The sequence below is a fragment of the Carcharhinus amblyrhynchos genome, chromosome 21 (genome assembly GCF_965287045.1).
Source record: "Carcharhinus amblyrhynchos chromosome 21, sCarAmb.v2.hapA, whole genome shotgun sequence".
NCBI lineage: Eukaryota > Metazoa > Chordata > Chondrichthyes > Carcharhiniformes > Carcharhinidae > Carcharhinus > Carcharhinus amblyrhynchos.
The window spans coordinates 49,031,406-49,051,204 of record NC_137344.1 but is presented as its reverse complement, the minus strand read 5'-3'; the positions used below and the strand labels follow the sequence as shown (position 1 = coordinate 49,051,204).

At 44.4% G+C, this 19,799-nt stretch overlaps 1 protein-coding gene across 6 annotated transcripts in view; it reads left to right on the top strand.

Annotated features, from left to right (window-relative positions):
* The window catches only part of fbf1 (Fas binding factor 1), an 81,255-nt gene that overhangs the window by 13,737 nt on the left and 47,719 nt on the right, over positions 1–19,799 (top strand). For 4 of the 6 annotated variants that reach the window (XM_080209118.1, XM_080209120.1, XM_080209116.1 and 1 more), the window contains 6 exons: positions 1,468–1,518; positions 5,155–5,299; positions 8,431–8,508; positions 15,691–15,726; positions 16,598–16,723; positions 17,357–17,477. In XM_080209118.1, the coding sequence (XP_080065244.1) occupies positions 1,468–1,518; positions 5,155–5,299; positions 8,431–8,508; positions 15,691–15,726; positions 16,598–16,723; positions 17,357–17,477 (557 nt within the window). The remainder of the gene's footprint in view (positions 1–1,467; positions 1,519–5,154; positions 5,300–8,430; positions 8,509–15,690; positions 15,727–16,597; positions 16,724–17,356; positions 17,478–19,799) is intronic. The other 2 variants (XM_080209119.1, XM_080209121.1) reach the window with 2 other exon arrangements.

Sequence of the window (19,799 nt, the reverse complement as noted above, 5' to 3'; positions counted from 1 at the left end):
CTCATGATTATTGCGTACCTTTCTTAAAAGTCCCAAATATTTCTGCATTTATACTGTGCCTCACTGTGGAATTACTGTTTAGGGATCTTTGGATTACTTCCACCAGGGACTTTTTTCCAAGTTGTTTCTTATTTCTACCTAGACTAATTCTACATTTTGACCTCCAGTACTTACATCATTTCTCACTACAGCACCGATCCCTTCCTTCAGTTGCAAAGCTACAGCACCTCCTTTCCTTTCTGTCTATCCTTCCGAAATATTCAGTTCTCAAAGTGGGTTTCTCTGCGAACATGTCTCAGTAATCATCACCAAACCATACCCACTTGTCTGTATTGTGCTGTTAATTTTATTTTGAATGTTTTATGCATCAGATACAAAGCCTTTAAGTTTGTTCAGTTATCAAATTTTGGTATTCTTGCACAATTCCTTGGTATAATTTGACGTTTACATGATCTGCCCCTTCTTTTATTTTCTGGTGGCCATCAGCCTCATTGCTATCCTGCACTCCTATCTTCTCCTTCAACGTTGATTTTTTTAATTGTCTGTACATTTGAACTCTCCTCCCACTATTTAATTTATGCCCTTTCTACAGCACTAGTTATGCGATTTGCCAGGAGTCTGGCCCCAATATGATTCAGGTGGAGTCTGTCCCAATGTAACAGCTCCCTCTTTTCCCAGTACTGCTGCCAATGTCCCCAGAATTCGAACCCGTTTCTCCCACACCAATCTTTGAGCTACACGTTTACCCCTTTAATCTTATTGACCATGTGCCAATTAGCTTGTGGCTCAGATAGTGATCTGGAGATTATTTACCTTTTTAGTTCTGCTTTTTAATTTGGGCCCTAGCTGCTTATAATCAACAGAACCTCCGTCCTTGTTGTATCTATATTGATGGTACCTTTGTGGACCACGACAACTTTCCCCTTCCATTCCAAGTTCTTCTGCAGCTCCGATTACATATTCCACATCCTGGCATCAGGTAGGTGACATAGGCTTCAGGACTCTCTATCCTGGCCACAGAGACCAGTGTCTGTTCCCCTAACTGTACAATCCCTATTACAACTACATTTCTCTCCCCCCGCCGCACATGTGCACACGCACACAACTTGAGCAGCTCCTAGTACCATCGTGCTATGGTCAGCTCGCTCGTCTTCCTACAGTTCCCCACTCACGTCCACACAGAGAGCAAGAACCTCAGACCAGTTGGACAAGAGTTGAGGCTCCTGCAACTTTACCTCTTGGATCCCTCTCTGAAACCCATTTGTTTATATCTTCAACCCCCTCTGTCTAACACCTTTAATAGAAATGTTTACGTTTTACACATTGGGAGCAAAGAAGCTGAACTCCCAATTACAGTGATATAGTCAGTCTGATGTTAAATTTCAGGAAGCAATGCTCAGCATGCTTTACCCGACTGTCTTGCAGCACTGATGAATTTAAGAGGGCTTTACTGTTTTCTTTGTGCAGGACTCAGAGATTTCAGATGCTGATCCTCAGGCTTTGTTAGTAGCAATGAAGGTAAGGAAGTTTGGTAAGTTGTTCCAGTCATTGTGTTGTACTGTTGTTATTAAGAACCTATTGAACAGGGAGTGATTATGAGCCTGTAGTGTAACTCTTTGGGTTCAGATCACAGCTTATCTACCTCATCTGAACCCCAAGATTACATTTCAGTCCTGTAATTACTCCCTGTTGTTGCCAATTTGGGTAGTGCTCTGAAGGAGAGTTCTAGGGAGTCAAAATGTTCAGTCCGTTTCCTCTGTCCACAGATGCTGTTAGACCTAGTGAGATTTTCCAGCATTTGTTGTTTTTGTTTCAGATCCCAGTCTCCGCAGTATTTTGCTTTTATTTGGGTAGCACTCTGTTTGGTTTTGTGTTTGACTGTCCAGTTTGAGGAATAAACAGACACCCTGAATTAAAAGCAGCAAACACTGGATATGCAAAGCAATGCCAGTGGTATCTGAAAATAGATGTGAGATTACTACTATGGACAAAGGGATTTTGTTTCTTCCCCATCCCTCACCAACTAGCCTCCCAAATTACTTCCTGCACAAACTCCACCTCATCCAAGCCAATACCGTGATTCTATGCTCTTCCACTAATTGAATCTCGCTCAACCCGCATTGTTGCTCTTGTTGATTTTCACTAGCTTTCTGCCCCAAAGGACTCTGAGTTTAAAATTCTCCACTGTAGTCTATCTCCCTTCTGTCTCTCTCTCTCTACAAACTTTAACCCTGTGCTCCAGCTCCAAACCTTGGCTCTTCTATGTCAAGGGCCAGATTTGTTGAGGGAAATTCCTCCACTTGGCAGAGCTGCCTCAATAAAAAGGGCCCTATTGCATGCAATCTCGAGGGTGGTGGGATGGGGACAGAGGCATATTCACGTCAGGCCTGCTGACCCTGGAAGCAGATCAGTGGTGGAAATGAACCCTGAAGACGAAGAGGGCAGGTCAAGTCTTGTGTCCAATGTGTCCGGCTACCCCGGACACTGTTCTTGTTGTGAGGGAGGAAGCTGGTAGAGTGTTGCAAGTTCATGGGAAGAGATGTCCCTTGAGGTTAGGTGAGTAAGAAATGTAATTATTGGCCATTTGGTTAGTTAATCCATTGTTGTCCTTCCATGGAAAACCATGTACTTGATGACGCGTCTTGAACTTGTTCAATGAGGAACCACACGACAGTAGATGAACATAGGCCTTAAGAAGAAGCAGTCTGTCTGGTGTAGTTCCACACAAGTCGTGTGGAAATCAGCAAGATGCACTTGGGTGTTCCATAATGACAGCACAAGTCAAAACGTTGTGTCTTGAGTGAAGCTTGTATGTGTGGGAGCTTCGATTTGATTGAAGCCTGTGTCTTTCTATGTTGGTGAGGTCGTGGGCTGACAAGGGAACCTCACTGAGTTGCAGCAGTGAATGTTGTAGATGTCACTCACTAATGTCACTTTGCATTGGTGGTGACTGTGGAAGGAAGTGGATGGTTTGTCAAGCGTGTGTGAGCTTTTTCCTGCATGGTGTAACATCATTGGATTTCTGGCCCAGATATGAGTACATCTGAAGGTCTTGAATCTCAACTTTCACTGCGCATGTGCACTCTTGAAATACTGGATAGATTTTTGTTTGATACATGGTGAAGTAGTCTCCAGCTTGTTGCCAGCCTCTAACATACAGGTTGCAGACCTAACTGTTAAAGGGCATCTGAAAGTATGATGAATCCAAGGCTGATATTGTGTAGGATCCATTGAATGTCAAGGGATGCTGTTGACGTTCTCTTGATGGGGTTGGTCCTCTCCTGGAAGATTTGTGGTTCAGTGTTTGTGGCACACGTAGCAATTGCTCACCAGGGATGCAGTGAGATCTTCAATGCTGCTTGGGTGAATCACTGCATCCCTGTATTAAAAGGCTCCTGACAACAATGGAGTCCTGTACAGATTGAACCCTGTCCTTATCTTCAGGATTTCCTTCCATTGTTACCCTTTATGGCATCTCCATCAGAGTCTGTAGGTCCTCCTCACTCTCCTCCCTATCTTCCTTGCTCTTCACCACCACCTCCTCCTCTAATGATAAAGATTTTTCATCGGCCTTGGGCCCCTCAATGTGAATGCCCTTCCGCCATGCCCTAGTCTTGACACCTTTTCATTTGAATACCAGGAATGCACCTCCTGAGCTAATATGGCATCTGAATTGCACGTTTAAAAAGTCAGTAACTTGCTCAATGATGGTCCTCATCCAGAAATGAGTGTTATAGGAATGCTGCATACCCACCTATGACCACATTGAGGAGGTAAGCACCACCCCATTATGGGTACCCTTTGTCCATCAGAGGTTAACCACAGACCTGGGGTCTGGGTTGGATTGTGGCAGATGCAAAAGTTTCTGAATAAATGAGACATGGCAGCTGCTAGAAAATGTGCATATACGGTCACACAGAACCTGTATGTTGATGGAGTGAAATGATTTTCTGTTCACTGCATTGTGCCCTTATAAAGGTCCAGTCTACCACTCTTGAGCTTGGGGAAGCTGACTATGGAGGTGGAGTTGTTGCCCTCTGTGTCTATGATGTAATAAATGTGGGGCAGTTGATGTATTCTCTCATCCAAACAAGGAGTGAATCGGTGTCAGAGGAGATGTACTGGTGGGCAGCTGATTGAGTGATGCCACAGAAGTATTTGGGAGATCCCTGGAAAGAGCCAGTCACATAGAAGTTGTGGGCTATGATAATCTTGTGTGCAACAGGCAGGGAGGGCATGGTTGATGTTGCGAGATTTTGCTCCACAATAGCATAGATGTCCTTAACCATTTCTCTTGAAATTCAGAGTCTTCACCCATAATGTGTCTCAGTCATGTCGAGGAAACATCTCCAGAGATGGTACGCCTTTCTCCTCTGTGCTGCTCTGTATGGTGGATCTGTCAACTCCTAGCTCTTCTGCATGTTTCTTCCACAGCCCTTCTTCTGTCTCATGTGGCAAAGTGCCATCATGCCCAATGTTTTTACCTTCCTTCACGCCCCATGTTTTTAACTTCCCTCACTGCACTCTCTTCACTAGTGAGCCAGGCAGTGTCTTGGCTGCAAAAGCAAGAAATAATCTGAGGGGCCATACAAATCTGTCCTCCCGCCATTGCAATTCCCCACTCCTTCTTCCCTTGTGGTCAGCTCTGTTTCGGAAATAATAGGCTTCTGTGTTTTAAAATGTTACACTAAAGACTCTGGACAAGGCCTTCATAAGCATTTACGCTGCCAGAATACATTTGTGACTCCCACTCTGGTTTTTGAAGTGAGCTGAATGCAATCAATGTTTTGGGCAGAAAACAAAGAACTTGTGAAAATTTGAATGCCGCGTTCTCTAGGTAAAGATGTAGCTGGCTCGTTCACTGATTTACAGGGATGCAGTGTTTTTTCAGTTGTCCTTTGGATGTGGGTGACCTAAGCAAAGCAATATTGCCCATCCCTATTCAGAATCAACCACAAGGTGTAGATCCAGGCAAGAGCAGGTCGGGGTGCAGCTTGCATGGTCTATTTTCTGCTGCAAGTTCACACATTATCAAGTGTATTCATTTTGCTTGACCATTGTACTGTTTGAACTTGCAACTTCTGGGTTGCTAACCTACTGCCGCAAGTAGCAAGTTTCTTTCACCTTTTCTCTTCCTGTGTTTTCGGTGTGCAGGATATTGATGATATGGATGCCGACCTCTTTGGGAAAAGGAAGAAGCTGCATTCTGTTCCAAGTCAACCCACTGGAAACACTGCTGGGACAGAAAGCCCCACATTAGAATCTGCCAGAACCACTCAAATTCCAGCAACAGCAAAGGGTAACTATAAATAACAAAATAAAAATGTAACACTGCTGTTAGAACCTGAGCAAGCAAAACAGGCTCATGTTTCATGGGGAGGCCTGCAACTGAATGCAGGAGTTCTGATGTTAATAAATGTCTGATTGGAGGAGAGTGGTTTGAACAAGAGTGCACGGGGGATACTTTCAGAAAGCCACTTGAACAAGGTGGGGTTTCTGAACATTGCCTTTTTGAATGTGGTTGGCCGCAGCTGCTACCTAGCAGGGTGAAAGCCACTCGAACAAGGTGAAGTTGTAAAGCAATCTTTGGAAGAGTGTTTTCCTTTGGTAAATGGTTTATTGTCCTCTTCCCTCTGGATTATTTCCCCATCTTGGATGGAAAAAAACTGGCTGTGTAGATCTGTGGCTGGTTTGTGGAAGGTATGTGGGAGCAGACTGCTATGCTGTCTGCGAATCTATAGTGTAAAGGGAAGGGGGAGTCATTTTGTACTGGTTTCTACTGACCTGATTCTGGGATTTACAAGCACCTGCCAGTCTACATGCTTTGCTCGCAAAGAGCAACTAGCCCCATTTTGATCTAAGGATGTTCCATTTGCAACACTTCAACTTTGTGGCAGGCCAGTTTAAATACACAGGGTGAAATTTTCCCATTGTGTCCGCTATGGGAATCATAGCAGGTGGGACAGGCCCGTGCAAAAGTCCGTTGACCTCGGGTGGGATTTTCTGTTTTTGGGGAGCGCATGGCTGGAAAATCCTGCCCTGAGTGGAGTAGTAGTTGTCCATTCAATTATATACTCCTTGTTGTTAAGGCAACGTATCACCTGACTCACTGTGCAAAGATCTGGGGTCCAGAGTTGTGCGGGTAAAAAACATGGTACCAGTGTACAGGTCCAGAGATAAAGCCCCTCATAGCCATCTGTTTTCAGCAGAGTGGGATGTAGGACAGGTCTGGAACCGTGCATGCTGCTGTTTAGAAGTTGCCAGTACCATTCTGGAAGTGTACATAGCTGGGGGTAGGGGGTGGTTGTCAGGGATGTGAGAGGCGTGTTTACTAAAGTGAGTTGTGATAGTGCTGTGATTTGCAAAGTGACCATTAAATAATGTGATTGCCAAGTTATTACTTATGACAACTGGCAAGCTATCAGGTGAAAGAGCTGCATTGTAAAAGTGAAGAAATGGTTAGATGGATTAGAATAGATTGTCTACTGGACAAAGTGCTATTTTGCATGGTACAATATTGAAAGTCTAGCCCAGTGACAGATCCAGAGCTGATTGTTTACACTCTCTCCATTACTTTCACTCATTCTTTAAAGAACACTATGGTCATTTGTTTGACTGTGTGAAATCAGTGATAGATGTCTGAGCTTTTGGCTGTCTTCAAAGAATTTAATGGATTCTGTATTGCAGAGTGTGTTTACATAGCTTTCCAGGAGAGATGTGAGCTTGTTTATTTTGACAGATTTATGAGCTTTTCAAAGACTTCCGAGTGCTAATATCAAGCTTGTGACTTTTGTTTATTGTGGATGCTGGGGGAGTGAATGAAGTGGGTTTGGGTGGGATAGTTTGGAGTGTAAAGGGAGTGAGGATTGGGTGAAGGTTACTTTTATCCAGGTCTGCAGAACTGAGTTGATGGCTCTGTGAATGGAAGAGGATCTCATAATTTTGCCCTGTCAGCGGCAAGCCTGTCTCCAGGATGTCCCTGCCTCGACTGGATAAAATCCTAATGACAGCACAGAGATGGGATCACATATCAGGAAAATTCCAGATTCCTGCTTCCATGATGAAAATCCGTCCCAGGGAATAATGGGTTTCTTTGGGCTGAATGGGGTTTCTGAACATTGCCTTTTTGAATGAGGTTGGCCGCAGCTGCTAACTAGCAGGGTGATGATAAGGAGGCAAAGTCATCATGTGGGGAAATTACAGAGGGGATTTTCTAATAAAGTCCAATAAAGAAGGTCAACAAAAATTTGCATAGTGCCTTTCACAAATTCAGCAAATCTCAAAATGCTTTTACAGTCAATTAAGCACTTTTGAAGTTTAGTCAGTGTCGTAATATAGAAAACAAGACAGACAATTTGTACATGGCTAACTCCCAGAAACAGTAATGAGCAGTAATCAGTTTTAGTGATGTTGGTTGAGGGGTAATTATTTGCCAGGATATGGGGTTTAACTCCATATCCTGGAGCCTAGGAGGCTTAAGGGTGATCTTATCGAGATTGATAAAATAATGAGGGGCTTGGATAAGCTAGATAGTTGACGTCTTTTCCAAAGGTAGGGGAGTCTAAAAGTAGAGGGCATAGGTTTAAGGTGAGGGGGAGAGATACAAATGAGAGGCAGTTTGTTCACACAGAGGGTTGTGAATGTCTGGAACCAGCTGCCAGAGGCAGTAGTTGGGCAGGTACAATTTAAAAAGCATTTAAACAGTTACATGGATAAGATTGCTGTAGAGGAATATGGGTCAAACATGGATGATTGAAGCTAGCTTAATGGTAAAAACTGGGTGGGATGGACAAGTTGGGCTGAAGGATCTGTCTCCAAGCTATAAACCTCTATGACTCTATGACTAGCAGTTCCAATTCAGACTAAATTATCATTTGAAGTACTGTCAAATAATTCTGAGTAGACCAGGTAATTTGCTGTCACTGGAAGAGACATTTTTGATGCTCTTTGAAGATTTTGCACAAACTGGGAATATTTGGGCAATGAGCTATGATGGACTTGGGAAGTGTAGAGGTTAGCAAGATTTCTCATAGAGATCATGCTGCACCAAGAATTAAAGATTACTCACCTGGGTGCTTCAGAAAGCAACCTGAGAGAAAAATCATAGCAGCAATATAATGTTTTTTCATTTTCTTTGGATACTTCTGTTTATTAATTATTGGAGATGGGGCAGAGTGGGTATATCATGGGGAAAGAAAAGACTAACAATCAAAGAAAGAAGTCAATTTCATTTTTGACTAGTGTGAAAAACTGGTGGGTCACAAACAAGGGCGAGTAGTGGCCTTGGATAGGGCCGGGGGAGCAGAGAGGTCTTGGGTTTTACCTTCAATAATTCATCCAGGCATCCCAAAGCTGCACCAAACCACATGCCTTACCTTCGTTAGGTGGAAAGTCTAAAGAGTCACATTAATGGTATTCTCATCTCTTCAGATGTGGCTGGTGAAGATGAGAAATATCACTCTGCCCCTGCGAACTCTAGGCGCCAATACAAGAAGTTCACATTTGATGGTGAGTTTCTTAACTATGCTGCAACCATTTCATAAAACTGTTTATGTAAGGCAGAAGCATGTTTTTGTCTAAAACACAGCTGAGTTTATGTGAACAGGATAGTGAGTTAATAGTGTTGTTTTAATCTTCATTTAGGTCACCATTTTAGTCCATGAGTGTTTATTTAAACGTCTAAAATGGATGCCAAAGCTGTTAGACTTTTGGTGATGAAGTAAATCATATCTAGTAAAAAAATTTTGGGTAAAGAATGTAATCTTTACTGTCCCTTCTGTTTGCTGAACTAATGAAAGGTTTTTGGAGTGGCCTTTGAGTCAGATTCTCTTTTCATTGATTGTTAATGTATGAGTGGAGAAATCATGTTTAACTAACTGGCTGGAGTTTCTTGAGTACATAGAACATAGAACATTACAGCGCAGAACAGGCCCTTCGGCCCACGATGTTGCGCCGACCAGTTACAAAACAATGACCCACTAACCTAAACCAATCCCTTTTCGTCCATAAACCTATCCACGGATCTCTTAAATGCCCCCAAACTAGGCGCATTTACAACTGCAGCAGGCAGGGCATTCCAATCCCTCACCACCCTCTGGGTAAAGAACCTACCCCTGACATCCGTCCTATAACTACCACCCCTTAATTTAAAGCCATGCCCCCTCGTGCTAGATTTCTCCATCAGAGGAAAAAGGCTATTACTATCCACCCTATCTAAACCTCTAATCATCTTATATGTTTCAATAAGATCCCCTCTTAGCCGCCTTCTTTCCAGCGAAAACAACCCCAAATCCCTCAGCCTCTCCTCATAGGACCTCCCCTCCATACCAGGCAACATCCTGGTAAACCTCCTCTGCACCCTCTCCAAAGCCTCCACATCCTTCCTGTAATGTGGGGACCAGAACTGCACACAGTACTCCAAGTGCGGCCGCACCAGAGTTGTGTACAGTTGCAACATGACGCTGCGACTCCTAAATTCAGTCCCCCTACCAATAAACGCCAAGACACTGTATGCCTTCTTAACAACCTTATCTACTTGACTCCCAACTTTCAGGGATCTATGTACACATACACCTAGATCCCTCTGCTCATCCACACTATTCAGAGTCCTCCCGTTAGCCCTATACTCGACACATCTGTTATTCCTACCAAAGTGAATTACCTCACACTTCTCCGCATTAAACTCCATCTGCCACCTCTCGGCCCAGCTCTGCAACCTGTCTAAGTCTTCCTGCAAACTATGACACCCTTCCTCACTATCTACCACACCTCCGACTTTGGTGTCATCAGCAAATTTACTAATCCACCCAACTATACCCTCATCCAGATCATTAATAAAAATTACAAACAGCAGTGGCCCCAAAACAGATCCCTGAGGCACACCACTCGTAACCGAACTCCATGATGAATATTTACCATCAACCACCACCCTCTGTCTCCTATCCGCTAGCCAATTCCTGATCCAATTCCCTAGATCACCCCCAATCCCATACATCTGCATTTTCTGCAGAAGCCTACCATGGTGAACCTTATCAAACGCCTTACTAAAATCCATATACACCACGTCCACTGCCTTACCCCCATCCACCTCTTTGGTCACTTTCTCAAAAAACTCGATAAGGTTAGTAAGGCACGACCTACCCGCCACAAAACCATGCTGACTATCTCCAATCAATTCATTACTCTCCAAATAACTATAAATCCTATCCCGAATAATTTTTTCTAAAACCTTGCCCACAACAGAAGTGAGACTCACCGGTCTATAATTCCCGGGGAAGTCTCTGTTCCCCTTCTTAAACAATGGGACAACATTCGCTAACCTCCAATCTTCCGGTACTATACCAGAGGCCAACGACGACCTGAAGATCAGAGCCAGAGGCTCAGCAATCACTTCTCTTGCCTCCCATAGCATCCTGGGGTAAATCCCATCCGGACCAGGAGACTTATCTATTTTCAGACCCTCCAGAATATCTAGCACATCCTCCTTATCAACTGCAACACTGTCAATTCTACTCCCCTGCAACCCAGTGTCCTCCTCAGCTATATCCATGTCCCCCTGTGTGAACACCGAAGAGAAATATTGGTTCAATGCCTCTCCAATCTCCTCCGGTTCCACACATAACTTCCCTCTGCTGTCTATAACTGGCCCTAATCTTGCCCTAACCAACCTTCTGTTCTTGACATACCTATAGAACGCCTTAGGATTCTCCTTAACCCTATCAGCCAAAGTCTTCTCATGTCCTCTTTTAGCCCTTCTTAGCTCACTCTTCAACTCCCTCCTAGCCAATCTAAAGTTTTCTAGTGCACTACCCGAGCCCTCACGTCTCATCCGAACATAAGCCTCCTTTTTCCTCTTAACCAACGAAAAAACTTTTTTGGTGTACCACGGTTCCCTAGCCCTACCAATTCCTCCTTGCCTGACAGGGACATACCTATCACGGACTCGCAGTAGCTGCTCCTTGAAAAAACTCCACATTTCAGACGTTCCCAGTCCCTGTAATCTCCTAGTCCAACCTATGCTTCCTAATTCTCTCCTAATAGCCTCATAATTACCCTTCCCCCAGCTAAAACCACTAGCCCGAGGTTCATGCCTATCCCTTTCCATCACTAAGGTGAACGTAACCGAATTGTGGTCACTATCACCAAAATGCACACCAACTTCCAAGTCTAGCACCTGGTCTGGCTCATTTCCCAGCACCAAATCCAATATAGCATCACCTCTAGTTGGCCTATCTACATACTGAGTCAAAAAACCTTCCTGCACGCTTTGTACAAAAACTGACCCCTCTAACGAGCTAGAGCTATAACAATTCCAATCAATATTAGTAAAGTTAAAATCCCCCATAACAATTACCCTATTACTATCACTCCTAACCAGGATCGTCTCCGCAATCCTTTCCTCAACCTCTCTAGAACTTTTAGGAGGTCTATAAAAGACTCCCAACAGGGTGACCTCTCCTCTCCTATTTCTAATCTCTGCCCATACTACCTCAACAGACAAGTCCTCATCAAACTTCCTCTCTGACACTGTGATACAATCCCTGACCAATAATGCTACCCCTCCCCCCCCCACCCCACCTCCTTCTCTACTCCGACTGAAACATTTGAACCCCGGGACCTGCAGCAACCATTCCTGCCCCTGCTCTATCCATGTCTCTGAAATGGCCACAACATCGAAGTCCCAGGTACTGATCCACGCTGCAAGTTCATCCACTTTATTGCGAATACTCCTCGCATTAAAGTATATGCATTTCAAACCCTGCTCCACCCCACCCCTGCGATGCTGTGCATTGCAGTCCCCATCTATGCCCCCCTCACTTTCAACCCCTCTACTCAGGATCCCACCCCCCCTCCGAATCAGTTTAAACCTCCCTGCATAGCCTTAGCAAATTTACCCCCCCAGGATATTGGTCCCCCTCTGATTCAGGTGTAGACCATCCCTCTTATAGAGGTCCCACCTTCCCCAGAATGAGCCCCAATTGCTCAAGTACCTGAACCCCTCCCTCCTGCACCAACCCCTCAGCCACGAGTTCAAACTTTCCCTCTCTCTATTCCTCTCTAAACTATCCCGTGGCACAGGCAAGAGTCCGGAGATAACCACTCTATCAGACTTGGCCTTTAGCTTCCACCCCAACTCCATAAATCTCTGCTTAATATCCCCTTCCCTTAACCTCCCTATGTCATGTGTCCCCACATGAACTATAACTTGGGGTTGATCTCCCTCTCCCTTAAGAGTCCTGAATATCCTTTCTGATACATCCCGGACCCCAGCCCCTGGTAGGCAACACACCAGCCCTGAGTCCCTACCTTTACTTCCAACTCTCTTATCTGTCCCTTTAACTGTGGAGTCCCCAATCACGAGGCCCAATCTTTTACAGCCCCTAACCACCTGAGCTTTCACACTAGGCTCACCCCCAGCAGCCTGCTCCCTTTGGCTATCCCCAGTTGATTCCTCCTCAACTGTAGCCTCCAGGACTGAAAACCTATTTTGGAGGGGAACAGCCCCAGGGGATTGTCCCCCCGATTGCTTCTTTCCCCTCTTCCTGGCAGTGACCCAAGACTCATTTCTAGGAGTGACAATCTCCTTATAACTCCTATCAATTTCCACCTCCGCCTCCCGAATTATGCGGAGTTCCTCTAACTCCACCTCCAGCTCCTTTACACGCTCCTCCAGAAGCTGCAATCTAACACACTTCCTACAAGTAAAATCACCTGAAACACTACTAGATTCCCTCACCACATACATCCCACAGGAGATGCAGCTTACTGCCTGAACTGACATCCCTGAAGCAATTACCAGCAGAAAAATAAAAAATATAATAAAAAAAAACTTTCCCCACACTTATAATTAGGTTAGAGGAGGTGGGAGGGTGGGATTCTCTACTAGTGTAGAGGATCGGGTATCCTCTCTACACTAATTTATAGGGTTAGGGGCCCGAGAAAAAAAAACTACAACTACCGGCAAGCGTCCTAGTGACGACTTCCGGTTTCTAACTAATTTAAAAAAAAAACGCCGAAACTCGCAACTTTAAAACTATAAATAAAAAGTTAAACAATAAAAACAGAAAAATGTACCTGTTTGCTGCCTCCTCTCACGCCCAAAAATCGCTGCCTCTCGATACTGCTCCTCAGGAACAATGAGGCTGATACATGGAGGTAGGTGCTTATAAACCCGAGAGAAAAAAAAACTACAACTACCGGCAAGCGTCCTAGTGACAACTTCCGGTTTCTAACTAATTTAAAAAAACTGCCGAAACTCGCAACTTTAAAACTATAAATAAAAAGTTAAACAATAAAAACAGAAAAATGTACCTGTTTGCTGCCTCCTCTCACGCCCAAAAATCGCTGCCTCTCGATACTGCTCCTCAGGAACAATAGGAAGCAGAAAGGGTCGATTAGAGTAATGTTGTTGATATGGTGTACTTGGACTTTCAGAACATATTCAATATAGTGCCAGACAACAAAGTTATGAGAAAAGTTGAAGCTCATGGAATAAAAGAGACATTAGCAATGTGGATACAAAATTGGCTGAATAATAGGAAGCAGGAGTCAATGAATATTTTTCAGGCTGGAGAGAGGTTTGTCATGGAGTTCCCCAGGGTTGGAGCCCTGTTTCTGATATGTTAATGATCTAAATCTTGGTGTGCAGGGAATAACTTCAAAATTTGCAGATGACACAAAAGGACATAGACAAGTTGGTGGAGTGGGCAGATAGGTGGCAGATGAAGCTCAGTGAAGAGAAGTGTAAGGTGATGCATTTTGGTAGGAAGAGCATGGAGAAACAATATAAAATAAGGAGTAAAATTCTTAAGGGGGAATTGTTGGAGCAGAGGGGCCTGGGTATATATGTACAGACATCATTGAAGGTGGCAGGCCAGGTGGAAAGAGCACTTAATAAAGCATATAATATTCTGGGCTTTAATAACAGAGGCACAGAGTATAAGAGCAAGGTGGTTATGTGGAACTCATAAAAGGCATTAGTTAGATTTCAGATGTAGTACTCTGTACCGTTCTGGGTGCCACATTATAGGATGGATGTGAATGCATTGGAGAGAGTGCAGAAGAGGTTTACAAGAATGTTTCCAGAAATGAAAAACTTCAGTTATGAGAATAGGTTGGTGAAGTTGCAGACTGTACTCCTTGGAGAAAAGAGGACTAAGAGAAAATCTGGTTGAGATGTTCAAAATCATGAGAGGTAGAGAAGATAAGGAGAAACTGTTCCCCGTAAAAGGATCAAGAATAAGAGGGCACAGATTTGAAGCAATTTGCAAAAGAAGCAAATGTGATGTTGAAAAAAATCTTTTTCTTGCAGCAGCGAGTGGTTTGGGTCTGGAACACTCTGCCTGGAAGTGTGGGCATTCAATAGGACATTAGATGATTATTTGAATCGAAACAACGTGCAGGGGAATAGGGGAAAAGCAAGGAATGCCACTAAGTCATGATGCTCATTTGAAGAGCCAGTGCAGACATAATGGGCGAATAGGCTTCCTTCTGCAGTGTAACAACTTTGTGATAGAGATATAAAATCTGATTGAGTCTGGTTAGGGCATAAGAAAAACATTTAGAGTTATGTAAGTCCTTATTTTCTGTGTGGCTGTTCTTTTGTACTGAAAAATCACCATGAAAATAGTGGTTAAAGCTTCAGGAAGACAAATGTAACTTTGTGTGATAGTGTAAAAGGAACGATAGTGAATGTCTCATTTCTCCACATTTTTCTTTTTTTTTGACTTGCGGAGTGTTGCCAATTTGCTGTCACTCATTTTACACTAACGTACAAAGTCACATTTAACTCCAGATTGTATTGTTCATGAGATCATGAACAGTACAGGCCAATAATCTTTCCAAAATGGCACAAAACGTGTGAAACTCATCAGCTTCACAGTCACCTTTTCTCACCTGATTAATGGTGCTCTGTGTAATTTCAGAGCGCTGACCAGGACCACACAGCTAACTGGAGGGACAGGGCCTAGCAATGCCAGGAATCTGAGATCAAAGTGCTGTTTTTTAAATGGGACCCCAATGTCAAAGTTAAATTTAAGGTGCCCTCCCCCACCCAGCAGTGGACCTCAGGACCTTCCAGGGGATAAGAGGAAATCAGCCCTCCTCTTCCTCGATCCCAACAACATGCAGAAGGGGAACCTTCCCCCTAATGGAGGAGTGTAACCTTCCCAGTAGTGCCCCCAGCACTGACCCCCACAGAGGGCACTACTAGGGAACATTGCCAGGGTACCAATGGGCAATATCCCTCAACCTTCAGGGACTACAAGTGCCTTTGTGCCCCTGGTCATTCGTAATTAGTGTTGGGGTGATGCCACACAGCCTGGGGGAAGAAATGTCATGGTCGGGTGTTAAGTCATCAAGCCCAGCAACTACACGATACATTATTAAAAATGTACGGAAATCAGTTTTGTATCCTTTTTTGGGCGTAAATCTGATTACATCATTGTCAAGGGTCTTAAATTGAGATCTCACCTGTGCAAACTTTTAAATCGTATGCAAAATTTAGAAGCCATTATGGGATTTGTACCTTGGCTAATGTGGCTGCTAGATTGTGCCTCATGTATTGGATGTAATTGTGCAGTAGAATCTCTGTTGTCAGGACATACCTTGGGGATCTCTCTTGGAGTGATCATGCTTTGTTCAACAACATAAAATTTTTTTCTGCATGTTTGATTCAACGCAAAACTCCAGATGAGGAGGATGTTGGTGTGAAAGCTACAAAGCAAGGTAAACATACTGTCGAACAGGGGGCGTGTTCTTCCCATGTTCTTTCAGTCGCAGCTTGGGTGTCCAGGAACTGTACTTCCTCCCAGGCTGAAAACGCTTTGGTGTTGTTTCAGCACAAATATCTTTGTGAAACCCTTCACCCTTTTCCCAAAGCCTAATCCCAGTTCCTCAATGCATTTCTGCTCATAGCTGATAGCACAAGTTTGTGAGAGTTGATTGAAATGTACAGTCTAAACCTTTTATTTCAGTTGTGGCCACTTCAAATGATCTGATAAATTCCAATATTTGAGGGTAACAGAAAAGACTGTACTGTCCTGAGAAGATTTCACTTTGGTACTATAGATGTTCCTACTTCCCATCTCCTAGTATTATGCACCCATGCTCCTTGTCTCTTTGTGCACACTTGCGTGGCTATTTCTTCCTGCATTAGGTTGGAAATTTTAAATAAATGTTATTCCTAAGTAAGCTTTAGTGATGTCTTATATTTTAACTCACTATTTTCCTTCTGCATTTAAAACTGGGACTCCCCTGAGTGCATACCTGAGCCATTCAGCCAAGTGTGCTTGGAACTGAAGCCTAGCTAGAACCAGCACTATCGGATGAGGGGGAATGGAATCTGAAGCTGAATTTGGATTTTGCCTTAGTGATGCATATCTAACAGTATAGACACTGAGACACTTGCTGTTATTCCTGTGCTCCAGTCTACCTATCCACTGGAGATTACCTCATTCCCAGCAGTGTGCTGTCATTGGCTGTCCAATGCAGCCAGAGGCTGCTCCAAAGTTCCATTGATGCATTCTGCTGAGTAGTTTCTAAAGTGATGGTTGTAATAAAGATTCCTCTCTAAATGGTCTTCCTATCTCCTTTCCAGATATAGATGATCCACTGGCAGGAGTTCTATCTGATGAAGAAGTGGAACCAAAGAAAACGGTGGTGTCTGGACGAAAATCAAGCCCTTCAAATGTCGACCTGCCAACACGCAAAAAAGAGGAGAAAGGTATCGAGAAAATGTGTTTCTTGACAAAAACACTTCATTTAGTTAAAAAAAAGGCCAGATCACCAACTGGGAGGATTTTATATTTATACTTATCCCTCAACCAGCGTTGTCAGAAGCAGGTTAGTGGGCTGTTTGCCATTTGTAAAATGGTTGGCAGATTTCCCTACATTTCAAAAGCACATCATTGGCTTTGAAGACCTTGGGATGAATTTTCCCGTCCCATCCGCCACAAGAATCATAGCGGGTGAGGGCTCGACCATGGAAATGTCCGTTGCCGTCGGGTAGGATTTTCCAGTTTCGAGGTGAGCGAGGTCAAAAAATCCCACCCGATGTGTCTATATAAATGGAAGTTCTTTTTTTCAGTTCAGTTTTGACCAAGGACTGCAATACGCAAAATGTTATAGTGGAATACCTCTCTCTCTGTGTGCTGTAGATTTACTCTGACTGTGTAAGGTTGCGCTACTCTGGGCTGGTACAATGATGAGGGGGCTCATTTGAAAGAATGTTCAAAATAGGTGAGCTCAGTCCAAAGGATCAGAAAGTTTGAAAAGTTCTTCAGTCACCGACAATCTTAGATATATGAATATTTGTATATGCGTCTCACAGTGTCCTTCAACTCTGCTTCTGTTCCAGGCATGCCCAGTACCAAGAAGAAGGATGAATTGTTCTTTGATGATGAAGGAGATGACCTTATGGATGCACTTGGGTTTGGCGATAGTCCTAAAACACCAAAGAAAGAAAAGAAGGTGGAGGAGTAAGTGTGAACTATGGAGACTGTTGACTGGTTCAAAAATATGTGTCCAAACACTTACTTGTGACATGCCTCAACACAGATTAGAGAATCACAGAATACTATAGTGCAGTTTACTTCAGGTAGAGAGGATGGCTCTCGTGCACCCAGTGCTTTTTGATGCTGTGCAGAAGGAGGAGAGGAGACAGCACAGGATGGCCCAGGGCCATGCACAACAATGACCAGAAGGACAATGGGCAGCAGCAGAGGATCAGGCAGGTTAGGATATTGGTAATCTGGGCCAATGAGACATCAAGTCATAACGTGTGATTGAATATGTCACAGGTGTGACTGTCTGCACATGTCAGAGAGGCAGTGTTAAAGATGGCTGAGGATGTCACGCAGTCAGTCGCTGACCTATGTCAGTTTCTGCAGGAAGACCTACCATCCCAGTAGCGTTTAACAGTATTGCTGCCTTGAATTTCTACATTACTGGGATGTTCTAAGGTCCATGTGGCATCTTCCAGCCAGCCACATACACATGTTTAAGGGAGTTCACCAATGCCATGTTAAAAGGGTGAAAGATATGTGATTCACCACAGGAGTATAATATCAAGGGTAGGACTCTTAGCAGTGTAGAGGATCAGAAGGACCTTGGCGTCCGGGTCCATAGAACTCATAAATCGGCCTCACAGGTGGAGGATGTGGTCAAGAAGGCGTATGGTGTACTGGCCCTTATTAATCGAGGGATTGAGTTTAGGAGTTGGGAAATAATGCTGCAACTTTATAAGACCCTTGTCAGACCCCACTTGGAGTACTGTGCGCAGTTCTGGTCACCTCACTACAAGAAGGGTGTGGAAGCTATTGAAAGGGTGCAGAGGAGATTTACAAGGATGTTGCCTGGATTGGGTGGCATGCCTTATGAAGATAGGTTGAGGGAGCTCAGTCTTTTCTCCCTGGAGAGACGAAGGTTGAGAGGTGACCTGATAGAGGTTTATAAGATGTTGAGAGGTATAGATAGGGTGGATTCTCAGAGGCTATTTCCCAGGGCTGAAATGGTCGCTACGAGAGGACACAGGTTTAAGGTGCTAGGGAGCAAGTACAGAGGAGATGTCAGGTAAGTTTTTCACTCAGAGGGTAGTGGGTGAGTAGAATTGGCTGCCATCGATGGTGGTGGAGGTGAACTCGTTGGGGTCTTTTAAGAGACTTCTGGATGAGTACATGGGATTTAATGGGATTGAGGGTTATAGACAGGCCTGGTAGGTAGGGATATGATCAGCGCAACTTGTGGGCCGAAGGGCCTGTTTGTGCTGTAATGTTCTATGTTCAGACCCTGAAAGCCAGGCAGCCAGAGCTGCTGGATTTCATAGAATCATAGAACCCTACAGTGCAGAAGGAGGCCTTTCGGCCCATCGAGTCTGCACTGAACACAATCCCACCCAGGCCCTACCCGCATATCCCTACATGTTTAACCCGCTCTAAACTAAGCATCTCAGGACACTAAGGGGCAATTTTAGTATGGCCAATCAACCGAACCCGCACATCTTTGGATTGTGGGAGGAAACTGGAGCACCCGGAGGAAACCCATGCAGACACGAGGAGAATATGCAAACTCCACACAGACAGTGAGCCGAGCCAGGAATTGAACCCAGGTCCCTGGAGCTGTGAAGCAGCAGTGAAAACCATTGTGCTAATGTGCTCGCCAGCGCCCCCTCTGTCTCGCTGTATTACGGGATTTCTACACATAATTAAGGACAATCCATAGCATACATGGTGCTGAGAGCTCCCTGGGAACAGCCAGCAGCATTCCTAAGTTGAAATGGGTTTGGTCCATCAATGTGCAGCTGGGATGTGACCCCAAAAACAAATCCTGCAGACTTGTACTCGGAGAGCTGTCATGGCTCATTTGTTCCCAATCGCTCACAGGTACCAGAACTGTTTGCTCCCCCTTTGCAGCTCCAGAGATCACTCCTCGATGACAGGAATATCCTCAGAAGACCTGGCTGTTGATGTGTGTGGAAGCCAGGTTTTGATGGCATTGTTTGATGTAACCACGAGTATCTTTTGCGGTGACCACACTGTGTCACTTAGCTATTCACCAAGCGCAGGAGGTCAGTGATCCGTTTGCAGCATTGAACCCAGTCTTTCTTGTGAACCCCACAGCTGCCAATTCTGTGGGAATCTTTGTGCAGACTGCCTTCACCAGGTGGGTAGGTAATATGCTACCATTGCTGGGAAACAGGATCCCCTGCTGATAACCCGGCGAGAACCTGCAGGGAGTTATCGGTATTTCGTGGGGCCATTCATCGTCTGATCATTGCCCTGATAACCTGCTGTCACTTCTAA